The sequence below is a fragment of the Ambystoma mexicanum genome, chromosome 1p (genome assembly GCF_040938575.1).
Source record: "Ambystoma mexicanum isolate Mex_15411 chromosome 1p, UKY_AmexF1_1, whole genome shotgun sequence".
Classification (NCBI taxonomy): domain Eukaryota; kingdom Metazoa; phylum Chordata; class Amphibia; order Caudata; family Ambystomatidae; genus Ambystoma; species Ambystoma mexicanum.
In genome coordinates, this window is record NC_090921.1 from 789,832,670 (window position 1) to 789,856,525 (window position 23,856).

The following is a 23,856-nucleotide window of genomic DNA, read 5'->3' on the forward strand; positions in this document are numbered from 1 at the left end:
CTGAAATAAAAAAAAAAGTTCTACTGCTTCTAAAGAGTTGCGGCTGTTTATGATGGTGTGTTGAGAATCTGAGAGGAGTCCATGTCCGAGAGAGAATTTGCTTGCCAGTAACGTTGGTTCTCTTTGGTACTCCCATCTTCACTGATTACCAACTCTCCAACCTCCACTCTGTATCATTGGATCTGCATGATACTGTCATCTATGATGGGGAACTGAAGGATGCAGAAAGAGGCACCACATACTTTGTCAATTGACATTCTGTTCCACCGGTGCTCTAGGGTACATTGGCTCACTGGTGGAAAGTCAGGGTCTTGTCATATGACAGGGGGATATTCAAGATGTTGGTAATCTGTAAGGAGATAAAGTACCCAATAAAATCATCGTTACCGGTAAGTAATTTCTCTTTTGTCTCGCCCACCAGGTGTGTCGGTCACTTCCAGTAACACCGGAGTGCCAGACATCTCTGGCTCAGTTTACTCCAAAACTCAGGTATGTTTCTTCTATTCTTTTACCTCTGAGGTGTTTGTGTTGGTTTGTACAATAGGACCAGTTATGCACAGTGGAGTTGAAGAAGTAGTGGTTGTGTTTATAGGTGCTATGTTGCAACTGTATTTTTGTGGGTAATGTGGATACATTGCTAGGATACAATTGTTGCATGTGTGTGTTTAGATGCAAGGAAGAGGTAATTGACAGTGCCTTTGGGAGATACACAGTAGATATACATTTATATTCTCCGTGTTCATACAAGTGGGCCTTGCAGTGTCCAACAGATGGTGATCTACTCAAAAGTCGAAAGTTAAGCGATCTAGCCAGTGTAACACCTATTCTTATGCAAAGTGCCTTTGCGTGTGGGTCATAGTGCAGTTGATTTCATTTTTCAGAGATATCGGGTTTCAAGCAATTGGCAAACTATGAAAAAAATCCTGATTAAATCTCTAGGGCAGAGGAAAATGAAACACCGGTTGCCAAATATGCTGGAAGTTTCATTTAGTGTAACTTCGCATCTAAGAGCCATCAGATGCAATCTGCATTAGGATAATGTAAATCATGTATAAAGGGACACGGCAGTGCCAGAGTTGATCTCCCACATGGATGCTGCACTGCCAACAGCACCAAAATGTGATCCTGTAAGGGCATCGCCCATGCATCCAACATTAGTTATTTTTTCACAGACAATGAATACCTGCGTCAAAGCTGTGGTTTTTTGCTAGTTTAAGTTCGCAGAACAAGTTTGTCAAATGTTTTCCTTAAAACCATGCTACGGCCCTCCTAAGACCTTTTGTGCAACTGCCAAATGTCCATGGCAGGGATCAAGCAATGCTGCATGTAGTCCTTGGGGTCTGTCAACATTTGTGGGACTCCTATCAGCTAAAGCTCCTCAAGGCTCCCTAATTACCAAATATATCACAGTATTAAAAAAGGTTTGCAAATATTTCTTATAGTTGTCCTTTGTGGCCAACCAGTCTTTTTTTTAATGCGATTTTCTTGTACTTTTACTCCTTTGTTTTTATTTGAGAGAAAGAGAGGCAAGACTCCCCCTTTCCTTTTTTTCACTTTCCTGCCAACATTTCCAAACCACCATAGCCAAGGTAAAAAAATGAAAGCAGAGTCTTCTTCAAAGCTATCAAGCGCTGCATCAACCCTCTACCTCACCCCATCGAAGAATCCACTGCCATCAACTTTATTTACAAGATCAGCATGAGCCTCCAACACATAGACATCGACAGAACTGACAGCACACAACACATCCCATCTCCCAAAAACAGCTACCAGGATAACTTTCAAGACTCGCTAGGGAAGACCTAAATGCCACCCTGGCATCCTTCAAGGCCACATCGTACACAAACATCCTCTCTGCCTCCGTACTGAAAACTCTTCCGACAGAAGCACTCCTCCCTTACTTGACCATCAGCAACAGCTTCCTAACACAAGGTACCTTATTATTATGGTATTTATTGAGCACGGACTGAGCTTTGAGAAGCAACAGAGAGCTTTACAGAGGTATACACTAATACAGATACATAACGGAATGCTTTACAGAGGTGTACAACATTACAGATGGATAACTGAGCACTTTTCAGTGGTAACATAACAGATATACAGCAGGGGTTAGGATACAAAGGGGTACAGAGGAGAGGTACAGCTGTTGCGGGTCGTGGGGAGTAGAGGGGCGGGTGGCATCTAGTCAGCCAGGTACCATGAGGGGCGATGTGATGGCCTAGGTGTTGAGGAAGAGAGACTCCTTGGAGAGGTGGGTCTTCTTTTCTGAATTGTAGAAGCGAGTCTAATGCCGACGTGGGGGAGGTTCAATAGTCTTGGGGCGTGGGCAGAGGAGGCTTGTTTTCTGTTCCTTTCCTTTTTGCAGCAGTGGATTTCAAGCCTGCGCATGTCCTAGCTTCAGGTGATGCGCTGTCCACCATAGATGATTACTCTGGAAGATAGCTGGGTGACTTGAGGGTAACTGCCTTATAGATGATGCAGCAAGACATGAAGGTGATTTGTGCATGCAGTGGGAGCCAATTAAGGTTGATGAGGGCTGGGGTGATGTGGTCATATCTGCGTAGCCCCTTTAGGAGGCGTGCGGGGCAGCGTGTAAGACACTTCCCAGGGGCACATGGGAGGATGCCGGGAGGCCTTCAAGGAGTGCATTATCCTCATCCAGGTGGGATAGGATCAGTGCTTGAACGGTGGATCTAAAGCTGTCGGGAGTGAGGAAGGACTTAACTGTTTGCAGGAGGGAGAGCCGATATCAAGCCATCTGAGTTTTCTTAGCTATTTGTGTTTTGAGGAAGAGGTGTTTGTCGATGTGTAACCTGAGGGACTTGGCGCAGGAGGTGAGCTCCGATGTGAAGCTCTGAGTTCATGGTTGATAGACAGGTCTGTATGTCTGGGTTGGTGAGGAGTAGGAATTCGGTGTTGGAGCGGTGGAGCTTCAAGTATGCACTGGACATCCAAGACTAGATCAGCGAGAGGCAGGTTTTGAGCCTATGGATGTCATTGATAGTCAATCTTGAGGTATAGCTGTGTGTCATCGTTTTGATGAATGTTGTGTCTGGCTACAAGGGCTCTCACCAGCTCCATGTATAGATTGCAGATCACTGGGGAGAGGACAGAGCCCTGCAGGACTGCACAGGTAACGGGTAGCATTGGCAATCTAGAGGAGTGCGCCGATGTAGGGTGTCCGTAAGCGCCTGCTGGTCTACTGTGTCGAAAGCGGCCGAGAGCTAGAGTAGAACCAGGAGGCAGGGATGGCCGTCGTCAAGGATGTTGAGGACGTCATCGACCACCTGTATGGTTGCTGTCTTCGTGCTGCATCTGGGTCTGAACCCGGATTGGTAGGTTTGGAGGAGATTGTTGGTGTTGATCTGTTGCTGCAGTTGTGTGGCTGCCGCTTTCTCGATGAGCTTACCTAAGAAGGGAAGATGGGCAATAGCTAGCTAGGTTGTCGGGATCCAGGGTGGGGTTCTTCCCCTTGACCCTCAAGACTGGACAAATACTCCTGCTTCTCAAGAAACCAACACTGGGCGTTGATGACCTCAACAAATAACGCACCATCACCCTTAGGTAAGAAAGCAGTAGCCACACCCAGCACATAAACGCCAAGGACCTCCTTCAGTCCTACTAATCTGGCTTCCGACCTAGATGCAGCACAGAAACTGCTACCATCCAGGTTAAAATATGCTTAAAATCCCGGATTGTGAGCATTCTTGCCTCCTTGCTCTCCTTGACCTTCACCAACTCTGGCCATCGCCTGTGTAGTCCTGTAAGGATCCATCCTTTTCCCCTTTGATCTTCAGTCTGTACATGGAACCCTCCTGGCACCACATAACATCCACATCCACCAATACGCAGTTGACATGCAGCTCTACCTCAATATATTCTCCATTGAAGACATCCACAGGCTCAAGGCTTGCCTAACATCAGGTCCTAGATGTCAACTGCTAACCTAAAGCTCAAATCCTCCAAGACCAAATTTCTACGGCTGACCAACACCACTGAACACCCTTACATCCACATTTGACCCTCTGATATGAACCTTGAGGGCTTCATGCCTTCGCTGGCCACTTGTGCCAAGTCCCTTGGGTTTGACATTGACAAACACCTCTCCTTCAAACATAACATACGATGGAAGGCCTTCCGGTGACTACCCTAACACCCTGAGATGTGGTTGAATTTGCAGAGCCTTTGTTGAGTTGTGCCGCAGCATGCAGGACACATTACCCCAGCCCTCCTTCGAACTGCACTGGCTCCCACTGAAAGAAGATATCTTTAAATCCTGCTGCATCATATACAAGACTGTCTCTGTGAAGTCCCCAAGCTTCCTCACTGCCACACTGAAAAACTCTGCATCTCTGGAGGCCTACGATCCACCAGAAGTAAGGACATGTGCAGACTGAAAGTCTCCCCTGCAGGAATGAAATGACCAGAAGACATGTCTTTGGTCCCTGCCCCAAGACTCTGGAACCTTCTACCAGTCAACACCAGACTCGCTGCCACACTTCTTAATTTCCGGAATGAGCTGAAGACTCTCTTCTTCAAGGAATGGCTCACCCCTAACACCTAGGTCTACACTCCCCACCATACTCGAGACGGGTTGTCTGTTTCCCACGGTTTCCTCCCCTGAGTGCTTGTAAATCCCTTGCTGCAAAATTGCCTGCCCTCCACTGTTAGCTCCCACTCCCTTACATCTCTTCTTCCCTCAGTGTGTCATTACCACTGTGATTTGTAAAGCACTCAGTTGCTTCCCAAAACTATGTCCGTGCTCAATAAATACCCTAACAATGGTATTCTAATCTTCAGCTGACTTTGGAAAAATGTTCGTCACTAAGGGGCAAAGCATGCCTCTGGGTCGGCTTTGCTCAGCGCCATTCCAGGCTTCACGTTGGACGTGACGGTGGGGCCAGTATATATGGAAGCACCTCAATTCCATTTTTCTCGCACTTGGTACGCTTCAGAAAACTGAACACCTTTCTACTGCATCATGCCTAACCCTTTGAAGGCCTCTGGCTTCTGGCTTTAGGGTTGTGGGAGACAGATGTTTGTCACAACACTCCCCTACCCCCAATGATTTGTACTATTTGCTAAAAAGCTTACAAATAACTTGACTTTTATGACTGCAAAGATGGAAGCATATCATCTGACTCTCCGATTGCTCCATTGGTAATGGTAATGTTTATTTTTGAAATCGCCTATACACAGGCAGAGTTTCAAAGCGCTCAAGGAGGGTGGGAACACTGGGGAAAAAAACAATTGCTCAGGGCCCTTGAAATTCAGAGGCAATACCGGTCTGCACAGGCAGAGTAAGTGGAAATGATACATTTAACAGTTGAGATACAGCAAACGGGCCTGACAGTGATTCTGCTGTTTTTTTCAAGTGCACATTAAGGGGTGAAGACAAGGGAGAACAGACAGACGATCTTAGGCAGAGATGCATTCCGATTGTGCAAGTGCAAGACGATCAAGGGAGGGGGGAGTCCAAGTGCACCCAGTCGGTAGAGACTGGGATAAGTGCGGAGATAGAAGCTCTCTTGGATTTATTCAGAAGTGCAGTTATTCAGAAGTGCAGTTTGGGGTGCTGGGCCCTGAGGCAAGTGCAAGGCCAACTGGCGGAGGTGCCAGGGACCTGTGAGACTCTGAGGTGCACCAGTCGGCCAGTCAGCAAAGCTGTATGGAAGTGGAGGGAGAGATGGAAATAGCAGAGAGCCAGGTTAGCAGGGTAGGGGGAAGAGAGGAGGAGGAGAATAAGAGGAAGGGCTTGTGGAGTTTCCAGAACTTAAGATCAGGCTCAAGACAGAGGGTGGCAGGGAGGCTATTCCAGAGGGAGGTGCCTACTGAGGATAAGGATCTCCTTCCGAATCTCTTCTTGGAGAACCGGCTCACTCGCAGAAGGTTAGAGGTAGATAAGAGGAGGGCTCGAGAGGGACAGTATTTAGGCAGGCAACGTTGCAGGTAAGTAGGTCCGAGGCCCCAGAAAGCCTCGTGGACCATGCAGAGGGTCTTGAATTTGATCCTTGCAACCACGGGGAGCCAGTGAAGGGATTTCAGCACCAGAGAGATGCAGTCCCTGGGCTTGAGGACAAGGAAAACTCTCACGGTTCTGTTCTGGATGAGTTGCAGAGGGTGCAGGGCAGAAGCAGGGAGGTTAAGGAAGAGGCTGTTGCAGTAGTCCAGCCTAGAGAGAAGCAGGGCTCTGGAGACAGTGAGACACATTGGTGCATAGTCCAACACATGATGGAATGCAAACCTTTCTGTTGCCCACCATACATCCCATGACGGGGCCCTAGATTCCACGAAGATAAAATTCCTCCACTACAAGCTCGTAAAAACTCTTTGATCTAGCAATGCACCCTTCGAAGCAGTTCCATGATTCAACCGAAAAATGCAGAGGAGGAATCCTCCTTTTTATTCCTATCTACCAAGCTATTTAACTCGGTGTCCAGAGAAAGATCTAGTCTTCAGAAAATATCTCAATACTTGGCTGTTCACAAGATTGCAACCGCCAAACTAGCATAGTGCATTCCAAAGACCGGACCAATTAAACAAATTACTTCCCTCTGGTAATGTTCTTTCTGATGGATGATACTCCCACAGATTCCTCATCTGTGATATCCTATCTCCAGCACAGCCTCTCTTCAGAAACATTTCCACCACCAGAGGTGCACAGCACAGCTCCCCGTTAGCTCTGCTTGATGCCCTAAGGGCCCCACCCCATATATGCCGTAAACACTTGCCCTGGATAAAAGGCCCCTGTGAAGGCGATGTCCAGCACCAATCAATCCCCTGTTGAGGATGTGTGCGTGTTGTGGAAGAGGAGGTGGGGGCGGGGGCAGATTTCACTGTTCAGCATGGAATGGTGCCACATCAGACGCTTGGGCATTGCAAGTTGTACACCATGGTTATTTTCTCTCTTTTGCTCCACACCCTCCAGAACTCCCCCCATCCAGCCCTCCTGGTCTCCAGACCCTCTTCTGTTGGAGAAGGTTTGTCAGCTTCTGAAGAAAGTTGCAGTTGTCAGGCTCTGAACGAGGCAGGAGCTGGTTTTCAATTTATATTCTGGTTCAGAAGGAGGACAGGATTTGCCTCTAATGCTGGATCTGCGGCTCATGAACCTGTACCTGCGCAAGGACAAATTCAAGCTATTACTTTGGCCCAGATCCTTCAGGCCCACGTTCTGCAGGACTGGCTGGTAACACTTGATCTTCAGGGTGCTGTGCTGATTCACCACAAGAGGTACCTGAGATTTGTGGTGGGCATTGCCACTGCCATTTCAAGGTCCTGCCGTTCAGTCTCTCTTCGGCACCCAGGATCTTCACCAAGCTCCTTCCAGTGGTTTGCCTCAGGAGGGCATTCATGTCTTTCCTTACCTGAATGGCTGGCTCTGCCATGCTCGTTCCCCAGACCAGGCGTTGTCACATTGGTTCCTAACGTGCTGCCTGTTGCACAGCTTGGCTTCTCCCTGAACTTCAAGAAGTCTCAGGTTTCGCTGTCTTAAACCCTCCAATATTTTGGAGTTGTATTGGATACTCCTCTTTGCAGGGCATTCTCACATGAGGATTGAGTGACGAAAATGTTCAAGATGGTACATGTCCCCCAATCCCAGGACAGAGTTCCGGCCTTGGCCTTCCAGCACTTGCTGGGTCTCATGCCCTCCTACATTCTTGTTGTGGTTGTGGCCCAGCTGTGCATGTCTCCTCTACTGACAATGGGGAACTCACTCTTCAGTGGCTTCCCCATTGTCAGTAGTCTGTTTCAGGGCCACAGATCAGACCTTTTGCAGGTCTTGTCTGGAGTTTCTCGAGGCCTAGCATGGCGGTCCCTGCGAGACAGCCTATTGAATGGGGCATTGCTTCGACAACACTGACCCCAACTAATAGTCTTAAAAGGCTGGGGTGCTCACATGCAAGAGCAGACTGTGAGCGGACTGTGCTCTCACTCTCGAGTCCCGAGAACAAAAATCACCTTCCTGGAGTTGAGAGCGATCAAGCTGGCCCTGGCTGCCTGCCATTCACTACTGTAGGGCTAGAATGTCCTGTTTCTGACGGACAACACAGTGGCCATGCATTACCTCAACAAGCACGGTGGTGTGAGGTTCTTGCCTCTCTGCAGAGAAGCAGTGCAACTGTGGTTCTGGAGAACAACTTGTCTGACTGCTGCTCTTCTCCCTGGGACAAGGAACATCATTGCGGTTGCCTTACGAAGACAGACTTCGGCCTCACTAGTCAGAGCTGTGCCAGGAAGTTCCCTCAAGTGCACCTCTTTGCTTCCAATGGAATTTCCTCACCAAGGTTCTAAGGAACGCACGGACTGTCGAGTGGATGTTCGTCCCCCTCTATGTGTTTCTGCCGATCCCTGTCATTCTGATGGTTCGCTGGAGGGTGCGCCTGTTTGGGCCACGTTTATCTTGATCGCCCCGCACTGGGCTCAGAAGGTGGTACCCCAGGTTTCTGGACATGTCCATCTGCCCTCACTGCCGACCTTTCTGCTCTTCTAGTTGTCTCCTCAGCCCAAACCTCATCATCCTGAATCGTCGCACCTGGCTGTTGAGAGGCTGAGTTATAGGGAGTGGATTTGTTGGGTGACGTCCTACCAAGTTTGGCGTAAAGGTTGAGCATGGTGCTGGTAGAGTGGTCTGCGGCATTTTACTTGTCCAACAGCCTGTGTTGTATTTTCTGCTTTCCTTCGCCCAGGTAGGCCTGCAGATTGGCACAATGAAAGGGTGAGTTAGCTTCAGGCGTTCTGTTTTAAACCCACTTTCTTCAAAGAGAAGGCGACTTTGAGAGTGAGACCGTCCTTCCTTCTGAAAGTGGTCTCAGATTTCCATCCATCTCAGATACATCTTTGTGTTTTTTCCTACGCCTCATCATTCCAAGTCAGAGGAGTGGTTCCATCAGCTACATCCAGTGCAGGCCCTCGGCTTCTGTGTCTGTGAGACGAGGGACATCAGGAAAAATGACAAGACTTCTGTAGGTTGTGCTGGTGCATGTGCTGGCAGGTCTGTGACTAAATGGACCCAGTCAAAGTGGATCATTCTCTGCATCTCCAAATACTACGATCAAGCGGGTAGGAATGTGCCTGAAGGCCCAGGGCTCATGCGACCAGAGAGCTCGCTGCCACCTTTACCCTGCAGAGGGAGGTGCCTGTCTGGAACATTTGCCAGGTGACTACGTGGGCCTTACACACACATTTTCCAAGCATAAAAGCTTGGATTCCGAGTCGGGGAAAGGATGCTTGCTTTGGTAGAGTGGTCCTCAAGAGATTTCTGCTATAGGCGGTGTCCTCTTGCGCTCCTCCAGATCTAATTTGTGCCCATGGGAGCATGGCTCTGAAGGCCATTGATACTAATGTGGTTTTGCAAAGTACTCTTTCTCCCGGTGGGATGTTGTGGCTCAAGCCACAGAGCATATTGCTGAAGGGGAAATGAGGGAAGGATTCCTTAATATTGTTCAGGATGGTAAGGATGTAACAATCACTGCAATCTGGGTTAGACTCTTCTGATTGTGTCAGTTGATCTATGGCAGCAAGTACGGTCGCCAGGAGATTTGTGTGGTTGTGCAAGTCAGGGTTTGCCCCAAATGTGCAGGCTAGGCTCTTAGACGTGCAGTTTGATGATCTCACCTATTTGGCTCTAAGGCTGATGAGAGTTTAGAGAAGCTGCAGGCGTCCAAGGCAGCTACTAAGTGATTAGGTGCAGCAATTCACCAACCGCAACAGAACTGCTCAGCCTCTCAAAGCTGAACAGGTCGCTCCTTTCGGTTCTATTCATCAGTCGGTAGAAGGGGACAAGTGGCTATGAGACGCAAGAGAAGACTACCTCGTGGTGCATGAAGACGTGGAGGTAAATCTACCCTCAGAGCCTCTGCCTCTTTGCCTTCCACAGCAGCCACAGCCCCGAAACTGCTTTGTCCTTGGTACACAAACAGATTCTTTTTAACATACATAGTCTGGTAAGATGCAGCATGTTTTTTTTTTTTTTAATTATAATAACCATAGCTCATTTACATAAAACATCAATTTCAGTTTTGGTTATTAGAAAGTATTCTTTCTCATTCGTTACAAGACGACATCTAGGTTCATCAAATTACTATCGTGATGTTTCATAATCCCCTTATTAAGAAAATTTTTGAATCCTTTTAGGTTTGATTTTTGAGTCTTGTTGAGTTTGAGCACTGACACTTAAGACACAATTTAGTCAGAGGTTTATGAATACTGGGAAAACAAAAATGGTACAAACCAACATCCTTACTGGGGTCCCCATTGAAAGGATTTTACAAATGTTCATATTGCAATATGTGTAACTATGCACTCAATGTCCAAACGTACAAGATCAAGAATAGTAAGACAATATCCAAGAGTTTATGAACGTCCTTTGTGATTTATATCATTGTGTGCACATGTAATAAGCTATACATACGAAGTACCATCCGTGAAATGAGGGTGAGCATTAGAGAACACCTCAACAGCTTGACATACCTGGATCATAAAACACTGCAGAGCATTCTATGGAACAAACTTTGAATTTAAAATTCTTTGGAGTCAAACAAATTGAAGTGGATTCAAGACTGGGGGACAGAGAAAGCATTCTCTGCCAGTAGAAAGCCAAAACAATCTTTAAACTAAGAACTGTCTCTAAATTATGACCAAGATATGCACTTCTTTCTATGAATGAACTGAGGATATATAGAACAAATTAAGTGTTTTGACTGAGATGAACCTAAAGAAAAAATAAGTATATGAATAACATAAGGTAACAAATATGATTAGAACTGTTGCTATGTACGTTCAACAAGATATATGGTGAAATATGATTACACACAATACTTGAAATTAAGAAAAGGGTACCCAATCCCCTAATCCAAGACATGGCATCCATATATTTCTGAAATTATGGAGTTGTGGAATCAATGGATGCATAGGTACCAATTTGAGGGGATAAAAGTACTACGTTTAGCATACACAACACCACCTTAATATATAATTGAAAGATAATATGGAGATATATTAAAAAGTGACCAATTAAATTGGTCAGGTACATATGACCACTGCTTGATATATTGCAGGTTGCATTTTTTTAGAATATGAATGCTTAGACTATTGGCTATAGAAGTATTAGTACATAAAAGGTACACCAGAAGTAGATTGGTAAATTGATTGAGCTCAATTTCAAGCATGTCAGCCAATATAACTAGCTTAAAACCCTCGTTCTAAAAATCAATGGATGATTATACTACATCTACCCTAAAATGGGTAAACTTAACAGATACTTCCCCAGTTAGCGCTTATTTAAATAATAAAATAATATAATACAGCTGCATAATGCGCAAATGTTAAGGGTTTGCGTTTAATGGCAAACTGGCCATTTTGGTTACCATTTAGGTGAGTTACAACCATACCATAAAGAATAGAGACGATAATAGTATTTGCACAAGCGCAATTGAAATGCTGAGATTTCTGTTTATCTTTGACGTCATGACGCACGTTATCCGTGGCCTCATTATGTTCCATTTATATAGAAGAACACTAAGATGGGGATGTTCCCAAAAACACGCAGAAAGCCATTGTGAAAGAAATATAAAAAGAGAAAAACGGTTAGTACTATGGCTATTTTAGCCCATCTCATGAATATATTTAAGACTGGAGAATAGGAGTGTTAGAGACGCTCATACATTTATATTTGAACATTTGGAGAATTTGATTCTTAATAAGCCAATGTATAGAATTCTTTAAATCATGCCAAAGGTAACAATTTAACCCTAATGCGTGACCAATGCATGTACATATACGAACAAGCAATAGCTTAATGAGGACGTTTCTTTTAAAAGGAGCTCTCCATTAATCTGCTAAATGTTTGTAACACTTGACAAATAGCAAGAATATTTATATTTGTTGTTTTTAGAAGATATTTATCTAGGATTGAATTTGAATAGGCTAAGACCAACCGGAATTTTACAATCTAGGTTTACATGGCGAAAACCTAAAATACAAATACTTTATGACAATATAATGAAATTATTAGGGATAATTGAAATTAATGCTTTAACAAAATACAGCAATTGGCACTCATCCTTTTTAGATACAATTGGAATACAGCCACAAATGATCACAAGAAAAATTTAACCCAAGTAGCATCTTCTTAGGCGAGGGGCTGAAACAGCCATATTATATCCTATGATATATCTTAATGCTTGTCCATTTTAATTCCCTTTTGTCTCCCTCCAAACTCCTCTGCAATGAAATGACAGGGAATGCAACCGAACAGGACTCAAATCAACCTAAAAGGATTAACAAATATTCTTAAAAAGGATTATGAAATACATTGAGATAGTAATTTTATGAGCCTTGATGTCAGACCTTCAATGGATGAAACATTGATTGAAATATTTCGTTTTGATGCAACTGAATGACCACAAGGGTTGTTTCTGTCTAGAGAAAGCCTTCAGTGAGCAAATTTGGATGTGATGAATGTGACAATGTTTGGATTATTACATGAATTGTGAATTTGAAGAATTTTGATCTGAATGACCATAAGGGTCGTACTCGTACATCCTAACCCGTTTCCTCCATCATTATGGGCCATCCCCCAGCATGGGGAAGAAACTTGAACCTTTTGGCATAAAAAGAACTGAGCTTCCCCTTTAAATTTGGAATAACGCACAGTGGTGCGGCCCCCGGTGTAGGCACGCCCGCTAGGGCCCTCACCTCAGTCCCTTTTTCTACTTGCATGGTATCGACCTGGCAGCTTTCGCGGGCCTTGTTTTTCAAGCTTTGCGCACGTGCCTTCTCTAATATATTCTAAACTACTTACCTCCAGTCGGTGCCTCGCTTCCCTCGGTGCATGTTGGTCGCGGGAGGCTTCTCAAGGTGCGCCTTGTGCAATCGTTCCTTCCCTGCGTCGGACCCCCACGCACTTTGCTTAGAGTTCCTAGGGACAGACCATCACTGGGACGCGTGCGCAGCGTGTGGCACCCTTGCTCTGCGGTCTCTGAAGAACCATCTTTCCCGTTGGAGGAAGATATTCAACACCTTGACGCCGAGACACCTGAAGGACTTTGTTTCAAAATCATCACGACAAGGTCAGTTGCCTCTTCAGTAAAGCACCCCAGGCTGGTGATTCCTTCCTCGGGTCACTGTCTGGGATGGGCCATCCAGGCTCTTCCACCGGAGGTACCACCTTCAACAAGCAAATGTAGACATGCTTTTGTCAGGCTCTAAAGGCTGTGGAGGGAAATTGGGGATTTTATTCAAGACCACCTGCTGGAGCGGCAAGCCACGTTCAAGGCGGGCCTCGCTGAGGTGCGCACAGTGGTACAGGAACCCAATGGAGTTGGCTCTCGCACATATCAACACGCCCAACATGGACTTATGCGTGGGGGTCCAGATGCGACGGAGCCTGGATATTTCCGCGGACGTCCAGGAGCACTTTCTTGACCTCCCCTTCGAGGGCTCGGATTTTTCATTCGTCGACTGTTCATGAAATGACGAAGAAAAAGACCTCAACTCAAACTGCCAAGTCCTTGGCTGTCTTGACAAAGCTAGAGCCGAAATCTTTCTCTCTTGGACAAGGAAGGTCTCGCCATAAGCCTTGTTCCTTTGGAGGCTTCTGCGGCTTTCAGGAGAAGAAAACTTGCCAGCCTGACAGGTCACCAAGCACGCACCAGCCAAGGCAACAACACACTGCCAGTGTCTTTTTTCAGTCCCCCTCCTCCACCCCGGCCTCGGAAGGGGGCAGGGGACAATGCGGTTTCGGTTGGGAACCTTGGTACTCCGGTCTGGTATTGTCTGAGTCGGCACTTCGAGGCCTGGAAGTGCATGTTCTCCAACCCTTGGCTCCTCTCCATTGTTTCTTCGGGGTTGAGCCTTCCTCCTACCCCTGCTCTCCACCACTGTTGCAGATAGGCTCCCAGGCTTCTAGCAGCAGCAAAGAAATACAGCCAGTCGGGGAAGGTCTGCCAGCAAAGTTAGGCCTTGGGGTTAGTTGGTCCCACTTACCCAAGGGAAGAGGTCCTCTTCGGAGCTTCTCTAGTCGATTCAGAAAAGCAGTTTCAGCACAGCAGCAGGGCGTCATCTGGCAGTTCAACGGTGCAGGACGATGCAGCAAGCTTCTCTTCAAAATTCCTTTGTCGGATGTTTCGTCTGGTGGTCGACTCTAGCTTCTGTTCAAGAAGCCTCGCCTTTTATGCAGGTTTCTCCCATTCATGCACAGCCTAGCTATCACTCACACAGTAGGGTAGCTGTCCTGGAAGGACAGCCAGCCAATCAGCACTGGGTGCATTCAGGTAACCAAGGAGATTAAGGACAGGGAATTTCAGGCACCTCCCTCACTTCCTGCCCTTCCAGACACACTGGAGCCAGAGGCTGGTTTCAGTACTGAAGCCTGCCAAAGGCAAAATGAACAAAAGGGTTAAACCTGGTTTGGCGCGCAGAGTAAAACCCAAGAAAGACCTCACAAGTAAGAAATGGAGAAAAAAGACATCCAGGGCCATTTTGACACAATGGTCACCCACGGTAGAAAAGCACAATGGTAGGAAAATTAAGCCACTGCGACCAGCCATTTAAAGTCGTGAGGGTAACATAAAAAATGTTACATGAGTAATTAGGGAAAAGGGCTACTAAGTAACCCCCCAGCACTCCACATAAGGTGGGGTGTGCTGGACCTACATAGGAAAAAGGTAAGTAAAGTCAATTTCACTTTACTATTCTTGGGAACAGTAGTTTACCCAAGAGAAAGAATTTAAACCTTATTGAGAAATCCAAAGGATTCCTCTGTGACACTGCACCAAAGGTGCCGTGTGTCACCATCCAAAAAGTAGATGCCTTTGGAGTTTGGCAGACTCCAAAAACAAAGAAAACGCAGAGACCAAATCAGATCAAAATTCATGAGAGAGTGATAAAAAGGTCTCTCACTCACTCCAGGACAAAAAAATTAAAAAGTCCTAAAGTCCAGCAAAAGAGCTGGGGTCTCTAAGGCTGAAGGGAATTGGAACAGAAATGAGAATTCTCCCTAACAGGTGTGATCTGAACATAGTGCTTTCTGCTCTTCAAAGGAGGTCGTTTGAACCCTCCGCCTCAGTGGACCTCAAATGGTTATGTCTAAAAACTGCTCTGCTAGAAGCGCTCACTTCAGCCCGGAGCATTAGCGAGCTACAGGCCCTGTCGGCATGCAAGCCTTTTACGGTCTTCCACCCGGGTAAGGTGGTCCTTTGGACCCATCCAAAGTTTCTGCCAAAAGTGGTCTCTCCCTTCCATCTGAATCGGGAGATTGTCTTCCGGTCTTCTTTCTCAATCCTCAGTCTGAGCCGGAACGGTCTCCGCACTACCTGGATCTGCATAGCGTGCTTAAATTCTATCTCTCACTAACTAAGCAGTTAAGGAAAACAGAGGCTCCGTTTGTCACGTTCGGAGGCATGGTACCCTGGACGCAAACCTCTAAGGCATCCATTGCCTGCTAGATGCCCTTGGCCATTTCCGAGGCCTAGCCGGCCATGGGTTACAAGGTTCCAGGTGGAATACACGCTCATGTGTTGAAGTCCAAAGCCACAGCGATTGCGTTGCAAAGGGACGCTTTCTGGGAGGTCATTAGCAAGGCTGCTTCTTGGGCTTATCCCTCAGCTTACTCTTCGGTCCCGTCCCCTTTCCTCCATACTGTATGGGCATCGCTTCTTAGGGACGGGAGACTTGAGGCACCCGGGGGTGCGGCCATGGGAGCATGCACAACCTTGAGACTGCCCACTTGTGCCACTCCCCAGTCCGCTTTGACGGGAATGGGCCGATTTCACCAACACTCCCGGGTTTGGCCTTGCCATGTAATTCCACACGCTCTTCCCTGGATTCTTCTCTTATTTTGGACTTTATTTGTCATCTAGGTACTTGGTCCTCCTGCGTCACGCTCCTCCCCTGAGCATGTCGACTTCAGCGGGTTTCAGCAGGTGTCCAGCCTGCGAGTGATCTTTCCACCTTCTGACCCCCACACTCTTTGCCTCCCCTGCCTTGGCCCGGACCACAACTGGGAGGGTTGCACCGTGTGCAACTCTGACTCCAGGCGCACTGAAGAACAGACTAGCCAGGTGGAGAGGACTCTTCCAACGTCGCCTCCAGAGGACTTGGGGAAGTTTGTCCAGCAGAGATCGAGGCCCAAGGGAGCGCCGTTATTTTAATCGCACCCCGTAAGGGCGTATCCTTCCAGAGAAAACGCCCAAGTGGGAGGAACCACTCAGATTTTGTTACCAGCACACGCACCGAGGCTAACCGAGCTACCGGCCTTGCGTCCGAGGGGGGGGGGGTCCTCCGGACCCTACCGGTATCGGTGCTGAGGGACCACAAGGTTCTTCTACCAGGTCTACACCCGAGGGGCTACGCCCTAGTACTGGCTCCATGTCCAAGGGGGTGCCTGCACCCAGCGCTACCAGCGACAATGCAGAGGGCGATACGCCTTCCAGGCCTGGACCTGAGGTGCGGGATATGCCTCATGCTCTCACACCAAAAGTCTTGGGCGGGGCTGCGTCCTGAGGGCCATGCACCATAACGCTGGCACGTGGCACGCAGCCTGACAAAATGGCCGCCGCGCCAGACAACATGACTGCTCGTCCGATGGCACTCATTGGAACAGAGCAGGCGGGTGAACGAGTGTCAAGGTGGGACTGGTGTCAGCCAGGTATGTGCCCTACCGTCTATCGATCAGTAGCGCAGGGCAGATTCCCTCTGCAACCCAGACTGAGTGTGCTCCGGCCCCAGCAGCCCCCAGCCACTCAGTCAGTATCTCCTGCCTGCCTCTTAAGCCTCGGAGGACAGGTTCTTCCAAGGGTTTTTGGGGCTGATGCGGACCCCCCAGATGGGGGCCATCCTAAGGGATGCAGTCAGTGACTTGCTCCCTCCGGTCACTCCACCGGTGCCCATGGTAATTCCTCCCATGGCTCCGGCACCACAGGCACCAGCGCAGCCCCCGCTACTGGCTCCTTCGAATCCGCCCAAAGTGCAGCTGGTTCCAAATCAGCCTCCGCAGCAGCCTCTGACTCTGGTCTCCACACCACAGCCCTCGGCACCCAACACCCCTCTTCCCGCGGCGGACCAGCCTGTCACCCAGGTAGATACAGACGACAAGGAGGACACTGACACACCATCTTCAGCAAAGGCCTTTCACAACAGGCTTGCAGGTTTGGCAGAATATCTGGGCCTACCTCATCCTGAGGTAGAGCAGCCCCAGGAGGGGGACCTGGCAGATGGCCTCTCCCTGAGACCCCCTACCAAGACTGGTGTCCCGATGCAGAAGGATGTCGTCGCTCTGGCAAAGCAGGGTTGGCTCAAACCACACTCGACCCAGCCTCTCAATCGGTGCCTCAAAGCCAAGTATGGACAGATGGAGGGGGATATATGCTTACTCTCAACTCGAGGGTGATCGCCGCAGCATCACTCTACTCTGCCTAGCAGCACAGAGGACAACTGAGGCTTAAAGAGGAGGTGATCTTGGAGGCGCATGGGAAAAAGCTGTACTCCAACGCCTCCCTGCACCTGCGTCAAGCCAATGCGGATGCCATTTTTGCAGTGGCTAACCAGAGGCTGCGGCGGAACATATCCCTCCGGAACTCCCAGCGCAAAGCCAGGCACGTTTTAAGGCGGGTCTAGGGAAGCCAACCTGGTAGCGCTGGACATCATGGAGTATACAGTGGCCCACATCGACACCTCCTGCTGGGCCATCTGCATTGCCACGGACATGAGAAGGAAGACCTGGCTTCGGGCTACTAAGTTCAACCCTGATGTCCAGGATTGCATATTGGACCTTCCTTTTGAGGGTAGTGACCTCTTCCACTCTACCACCGACAAGGAATTGGATAAGAACAGCTTGCAAACCGCAAAGTCTTTATCTGTTCTTACCAAAGCCACCCAGTCGCAACAACGCTCCGATAAGGGGTGGGCGTTTGGCGGGTTCTGGGGATTCCAGGAGCGGAGGTCGAAACAACCCGACTGCTCGCCGAGTCAGCACCGGCGCAAGCAGCAAAAAGGGGGGGGGAGCAAGGGCTTCTTCCAGTCCACCTCCTCAGCAGCAGTCTCAGAGCAAAATGGAATGACGCGCCCCTCCGGATCCACGTGTCTCCAGGGGAGACACTAGCGTGCATTTTTGGTGCCAAAACTTCGCTGACCTGTGGATCCTCTCAGTAGGATCCACGGGTTACCGCCTACCTATACCTCCCCCTATACCTCCCTCTCCTCCTTCCTCCCCTCCCACAGATTGGAATGGCAACTCTGTTGGCGGAGATCCGGTCGCTCGTCGATAGCCAGTCAGTGGAAGAAGTGCCATTAGGCTTCTATTCTAGGATTTTCACCATACAAAAAAAAAAGGCTGGCCTGAGAGTTGTTTGAACTCTCCACCCTCAACCTCTCCCTCCCTCTTCAAAAATTCAAGATGTTTACTCCAGCTCTCATTGCAGAGACACTACACAAGGGAGATTGGATGTGCTCCCTGGATCTGATGGACGCTTACCTACACGTCCTGATTTGGCAGCCCCATCGCTCCTTCCTACGCTTCAGGATCATGGGCCGTCATTTCCAGTACGCAGTGCTGCCTCAACTCAGCCCCCATGGTGTTTACCAGACTCATGAATGCAGTGGCAGCCTTCCTCGGAGCCCAGGGCCACCATGACTACCCGTACCTGGATGACTGGCTCGTCAGTGCGAACTCCTCCGCACTTATGAGTGCACTCCACGCTTTGGGGTTTACCATCAACCTCAAGAAGTCTCAGCTGCAACCCATGCAGAGCCTCACCTGGGATACGAGCTCCGAGAAGGTATTTCTCTCGGAGGACAAGATTACGGCCATCAAGACAGCCACGGCGCACTTCCTTACCAGACCTGTGACTTCGGCTTGGTGGTACCAGCACTAGTGGTCGACGTGTACGAACAGAAGTAGTGGAACTATGTTCCCTGCTGGTCTGCACCCACACCCCACAAACCACATTGCTGTGCCCCTTCCCACACACAATCCAAACCCCCAAACAAACACACCTGCTATTTATGGAAATGTTCAGTGAACTACAAGCTTCAACTTCTTCCTACACTTTTATTTTAAAACTAAACCATTCCAGAATGGTTTCTTTCTAAAATAAAAGTATAGGAACAATGAAACTTAAAAATAAAAAGTATAGGAGCACCGCTCCCGCCCACTTCAACCTCTGACGAGTACCTACCAGGTATCATGGCAGAGGTCCTCTTGGCCGTGCCACACACGAGGCTCTGGATGAGGAGACTGCAGCTGCACTTCGCAGCCTCATGGAATCGGGAGAGGGGCTTCCAAGCGGAGCTGGTCAGCATACTGCTTTCTCTCCACTCAGACCTCATGTGGTGGTCCAAGGACTGCAATCTGCAGACGGGCAGGCCATTCCGACAGCTGGCTCTGCAGGTCACCATTACTACGGACTCCTCCCTAGAGGACTGTGGCACCACTCTGGACACCACAGCGTCCATGGAGTCTGGACCCGGCCGGAGCAGGAGTCTCATATCAACTGGCTGGAGCTCAGCGCCATTTGGCTAGCCCTCAGGGGCCTTCCTTCCGCTCATCGAGGGCAGGACTGTCCTGATACAGACCGACAACTCCACCAGCATGTACTATGTCAACAAGCAAGGGGGTACCAGGTCCCCGCCGCTGTGCAACTTAGCGGTCAGCATGTGGGAATGGGCCCTGGAAAACATCTGACTCGGGGCCATCCACCTCCCGGGGGAGTCCAACTTGGAAGCGGACAGACTCAGCATGATGGGAGCGGACAATTACGAGTGGCAATTGAACAACCAATTGCTGCAGGTGGTTTTCGGCACACAGGGCCATCCACAGGTGGATCAATTTGCCTCCTGGAGGAGCAAGAAGTGCCATCAGTTCACGTCTTGGCAAGGACTAGGCCCCGGCTCCCTGGGATGACGCCATGCAGATTCAATGGGAGGGCATGACAACCTATGCTTTGCCGCCCACACCTCTTTTCCCCAGGGTACTCCGCAAGATAAAGGAGGCTTGTCACCTCAGCATCATAGTGAATGTGCTTGGTGGCCGGCAAGACTGTGGTTCTCTGAATTGCTCAGCCTCTCAAACCGAACACCCATTCACCTTCCGCTGGGCCCAGCACCTCTCCTGTCCCAGCAGGGGGCAGGGTTCCCCACACCACTCCCCAGAAGCTAGCCCTCGATGCGTGGTTCCTGAGCAGATAACCCTCAAACACCTGAACCTACCCACTAGGAGCCAATACAGGAGTAAATGGAGCAGGTTCTGTCACTGGGCGAATTCTAAGGAAATCAGCCCCCTGACATGCACACAGGACGATGTGCTCTTTCTCGGCACACCTTGCCCACTCAGGCATACAAGGTGGACCCATGTCGCACCTATTTCGCAGCCATAGGGGCCTACAGAAATTCGGAGGAGGAGGTCTTCTCTTGCAACCCCATAGTCGGGAAACAACTGGCGGGCCTGTCCAGGCTTTACCCGCCCATCAAAAAGCCACACCCTGTGTGGGACCTCAATGTGGTGTTGGGCGCCCTGGCGCACAAACCCTTCGAGCCAATGGTGTCTGCGGACATCAGGCTGGTCACCATCAAGACAGCTCTGCTAGTAGGTCTCGCATTCGCTTGCAGCGTCAGATCCATGCTCTGGTGGCTTCAGAACCCTGTACCACTTTCCACAGGGATAACCTAGTCTTACTGATTCACCCGGCGTTCCTACCTAAGGTACCCTCCGCGTTCCATCTAAATCAGGCAATAGTCCTACCTACGTTCTTTGCTGTCCCAAAGGATGAGGTCTTTACTGCTACTGTTGAAACACATTTTGCAGTTGATGTAGAGCTGAAGATATTGATCCTTTCTATTGCGACACTCCCACTGTATTGTCTTTTCTGTTACACCTGGCCCATCAGGGGCTTCACGTGTCTACTGCTAAGGGTTACCTGGCTGGGCTGTCGATATGTCTAAAAAATGTAATCGTTTTTATTGAAATTTTCAACAATGTATAACAATTAACCCAACTCACCTACCCCCTCACCGCCCTTCCTCCGTTAGCCAACTCCCCCTTCTGAAGTTCCTTGTCCGAAACAAGCAGCTTCCCAGAAAGTCTATTGTTTGTAGGTTCTGTGGGCACCATTGAGTCGTATAATCCCTTTGGAGGTACTCCAGAACCAAATCCCAATCCCGCTGAAACACCTCATGATCACCTTGTATCTTATATGTGACCCATTCTAATGCTAAGAACGTCCATACATTTTGCAAACGATCGATGCTGGAAGGATTGGTTCTCTACTTCCACAATTGGGCCACAGTGACCCAAGCAGAAATAAGCAGTACCATGAACGCCTTCTGTCGCTCTTTGGACTCCAGATCCTCACCATCTACACCCACCCAATCAGCCATTCCTTCCACCCCACGACCAGACCTGATCCAAAGATCTCACCCATCTGCCTATCTATTGCCAAAATGGTTGAACCACCAGGCATATGTGAGCCCACATACCCCAGTCCGTACATCCCCTCCAACAGTTTACTGCCACGCTAGAAACCTTGTGTGTAGTATCTCGGGGTGTAGTGCCATTGCAGCATGACTCTGTACCAGGCTTCTTGTAGTTTGAGCATGTCAGCTTGGGTATGTTGCACCATATGCTTGCCCAGTGCTCTTCAGATATCTCTGCACCCAGAGTTTTTCCCCAGTTGGCCACATACGGCCATCTTGGGGAAGCAGATTCCTTCACTAGCAACCTATATAGCGAGGAGACAGTTTTTGGCACCGTCGTTGGTAGTTATACGTTTTTCAATTGGGTCAGCTGCCTAGTGGCCATCTTCCGAATCATTTGATTTACCACCCAGTGTCTCACTTGATAATACTGATGCCCATCTCTTTCTGCTAACCCAATGAACTGTTTACATTGCTCAAATGTTAAAACTCCAGCACCTTCATACACATCCACCACTTTCAAGCATCCTACTTTTTTCCACTGTTTAAATGCCCCTGGCGAGAACCAAGGATTCTCAAATAATGGTGTGAAAGGAGATTGAGATGAAGGCCAAAACTATTTTGTTAAGGGTCCTAAAGAAGGCACTAGGAAGGGATAGGGAGAGCCTGGAAATAATAGAAGACCCTGGGCAGTGCCAGCATCTTTACAGCCGCTATCCGACCCAACCATGAGATATGCATTGGGTTCCATCGAGCTACATCCTGCCTCACCCTGTCCAGGAGAGCCGCAAAGTTCTCCCCGTACAGCTGTTCTTCCGTATTTGCAATCGTGACCCCCCAGATACCGAATTCCCTTGTTGGCCCAGCGGAATGGTTGCTTGCTCTGGATCCTTGCTTTGTCACCTTGTACCATCGCCCAGCTAAGTATCTCAGATTTCTGTTTGTTCACTTTTAATCCCGAGACTTTTCCAAATTTCTCTAGCTCAAGCCCTACTTCCTCCAACGAGGTCTCCGGGTCTGTTAGCATTAATAACATATCATCCGCGTATGCCATTATCTTACGTGCAACTCTGTCTATATTTAAGCGCACGCCAGAGCAAGGCTCTTATTTAAGGTTCCCATTATTATTCAATTCCTCAAGGGACTTATGAAAATCTTCCCTCCAGTTCCATTCTTGTTTTCCGCTTTGGACCTTAGTTTGGTTTAAAATTTCCTGAAGGGAGCTCCTTTTGAGCCACTTAGACTTTTGACTTTAAAGACCATTTTTCAGGTGGCTATCACGTCTGCTCACAAAGTGAGCGAGTTCCAGGCATTGTTCTGCAAACTGCCCTTCACCCTACTTTTGAAGGAGAAAGTAGTTTAGAGGGTTTGCCACTCCTTCCTACCCTTGGTGGTGTCAGAATTTCACCTGGCGCAAAATATAGTTCTACCTACTTTTTACCCACCTCCTCATCCTTCTAATGAAGGAGATGTTACACTGGTTAGTTCTAAAAAGAGCTTTAAGCTTCTATGTTAACAGAATGGCTAACATCAGACCAGACAACCAACTTTTCTTTGGCTATTCTGGGCATAGATTATGACAGGCTACTTACCAAATCGACCTTTCCCCGTTGGATCATTCTGGGTATTTCTGAATGTTACACTTTAGAAGGCAAGAATGTCCCTGATAAATTAAGGGCAGATTCCACGAGAGGTGTGGCTGCCACTTCAGCCCTTCAAAGATGTGTACCAGTGCCGGATATATGCAATGTTGCAACCTGGTATTTGTTGCACACCTTCACTAAGCATTACTGCCTGGATTCCTTGTCAGGACAGGAAACTAGGTTTGGCAAAGCTGTTCTTCATAGCATAAACGGTAACAAATTCTTTAATCCCACCTACATACTGCTATGGAAGTCTAAGATGAGGAATCCATGGGAGGACACAATCCATTAGAAGAACAAATTACTTATTGCTGGTAATGTTCTTTCTGATCGATGTTCCTCCCACGGATTCCTGAACGGCCTCTAGGGTGAATTTTTGGTTATTTACATCATCCTCTCTTTCAACGTCTGGGTAATTATCAGATCCTCGAGACGGCAATGCAGAAGAGGGGAAAATCTTGAACTGAGGCAACAGGTGCGGTCTGTGCTATTTATACCAACGTCGGGCTAACGGCCATGAGCGTGGGATGGAAGCAGCGGAAGGACCTCGAGTCGACGAAGCACAGCGCACTCTGCTGTTGAAAAATTTCAGAAGCTGCAAGCAGGATAAACGGCTATGTCAAAAATGAGGAATCTGTGGGAGGAACATTAATCAGAAACATTACCAAGGGACCGTAATTTACTCCCTTGAAATCACATTTACTCTAAGTTTAAAACTAAGAAATAAAATACTCCCTCCTGAAAATCTTATCTAGAGCACTGAATGTATTAACAGCTGACAGGAAGTCTAAGAACCATGATACCT

At 48.3% G+C, this 23,856-nt stretch overlaps 1 protein-coding gene across 12 annotated transcripts in view; it reads left to right on the top strand.

The window, feature by feature from the left end:
• The window catches only part of UBAP2L (ubiquitin associated protein 2 like), a 1,950,223-nt gene that overhangs the window by 1,737,881 nt on the left and 188,486 nt on the right, over positions 1-23,856 (top strand). For 9 of the 12 annotated variants that reach the window (XR_011304365.1, XR_011304368.1, XM_069651771.1 and 6 more), the window contains one exon: positions 422-489. The exons of the other annotated variants lie outside the window; for them this stretch is intronic. Coding sequence is in view for 7 of the 9 variants with exons in the window: in XM_069651771.1 (XP_069507872.1) it covers positions 422-489 (68 nt within the window). In the remaining 2 variants the exon portion in view is untranslated. The remainder of the gene's footprint in view (positions 1-421; positions 490-23,856) is intronic. 12 annotated transcript variants of the gene reach the window in all.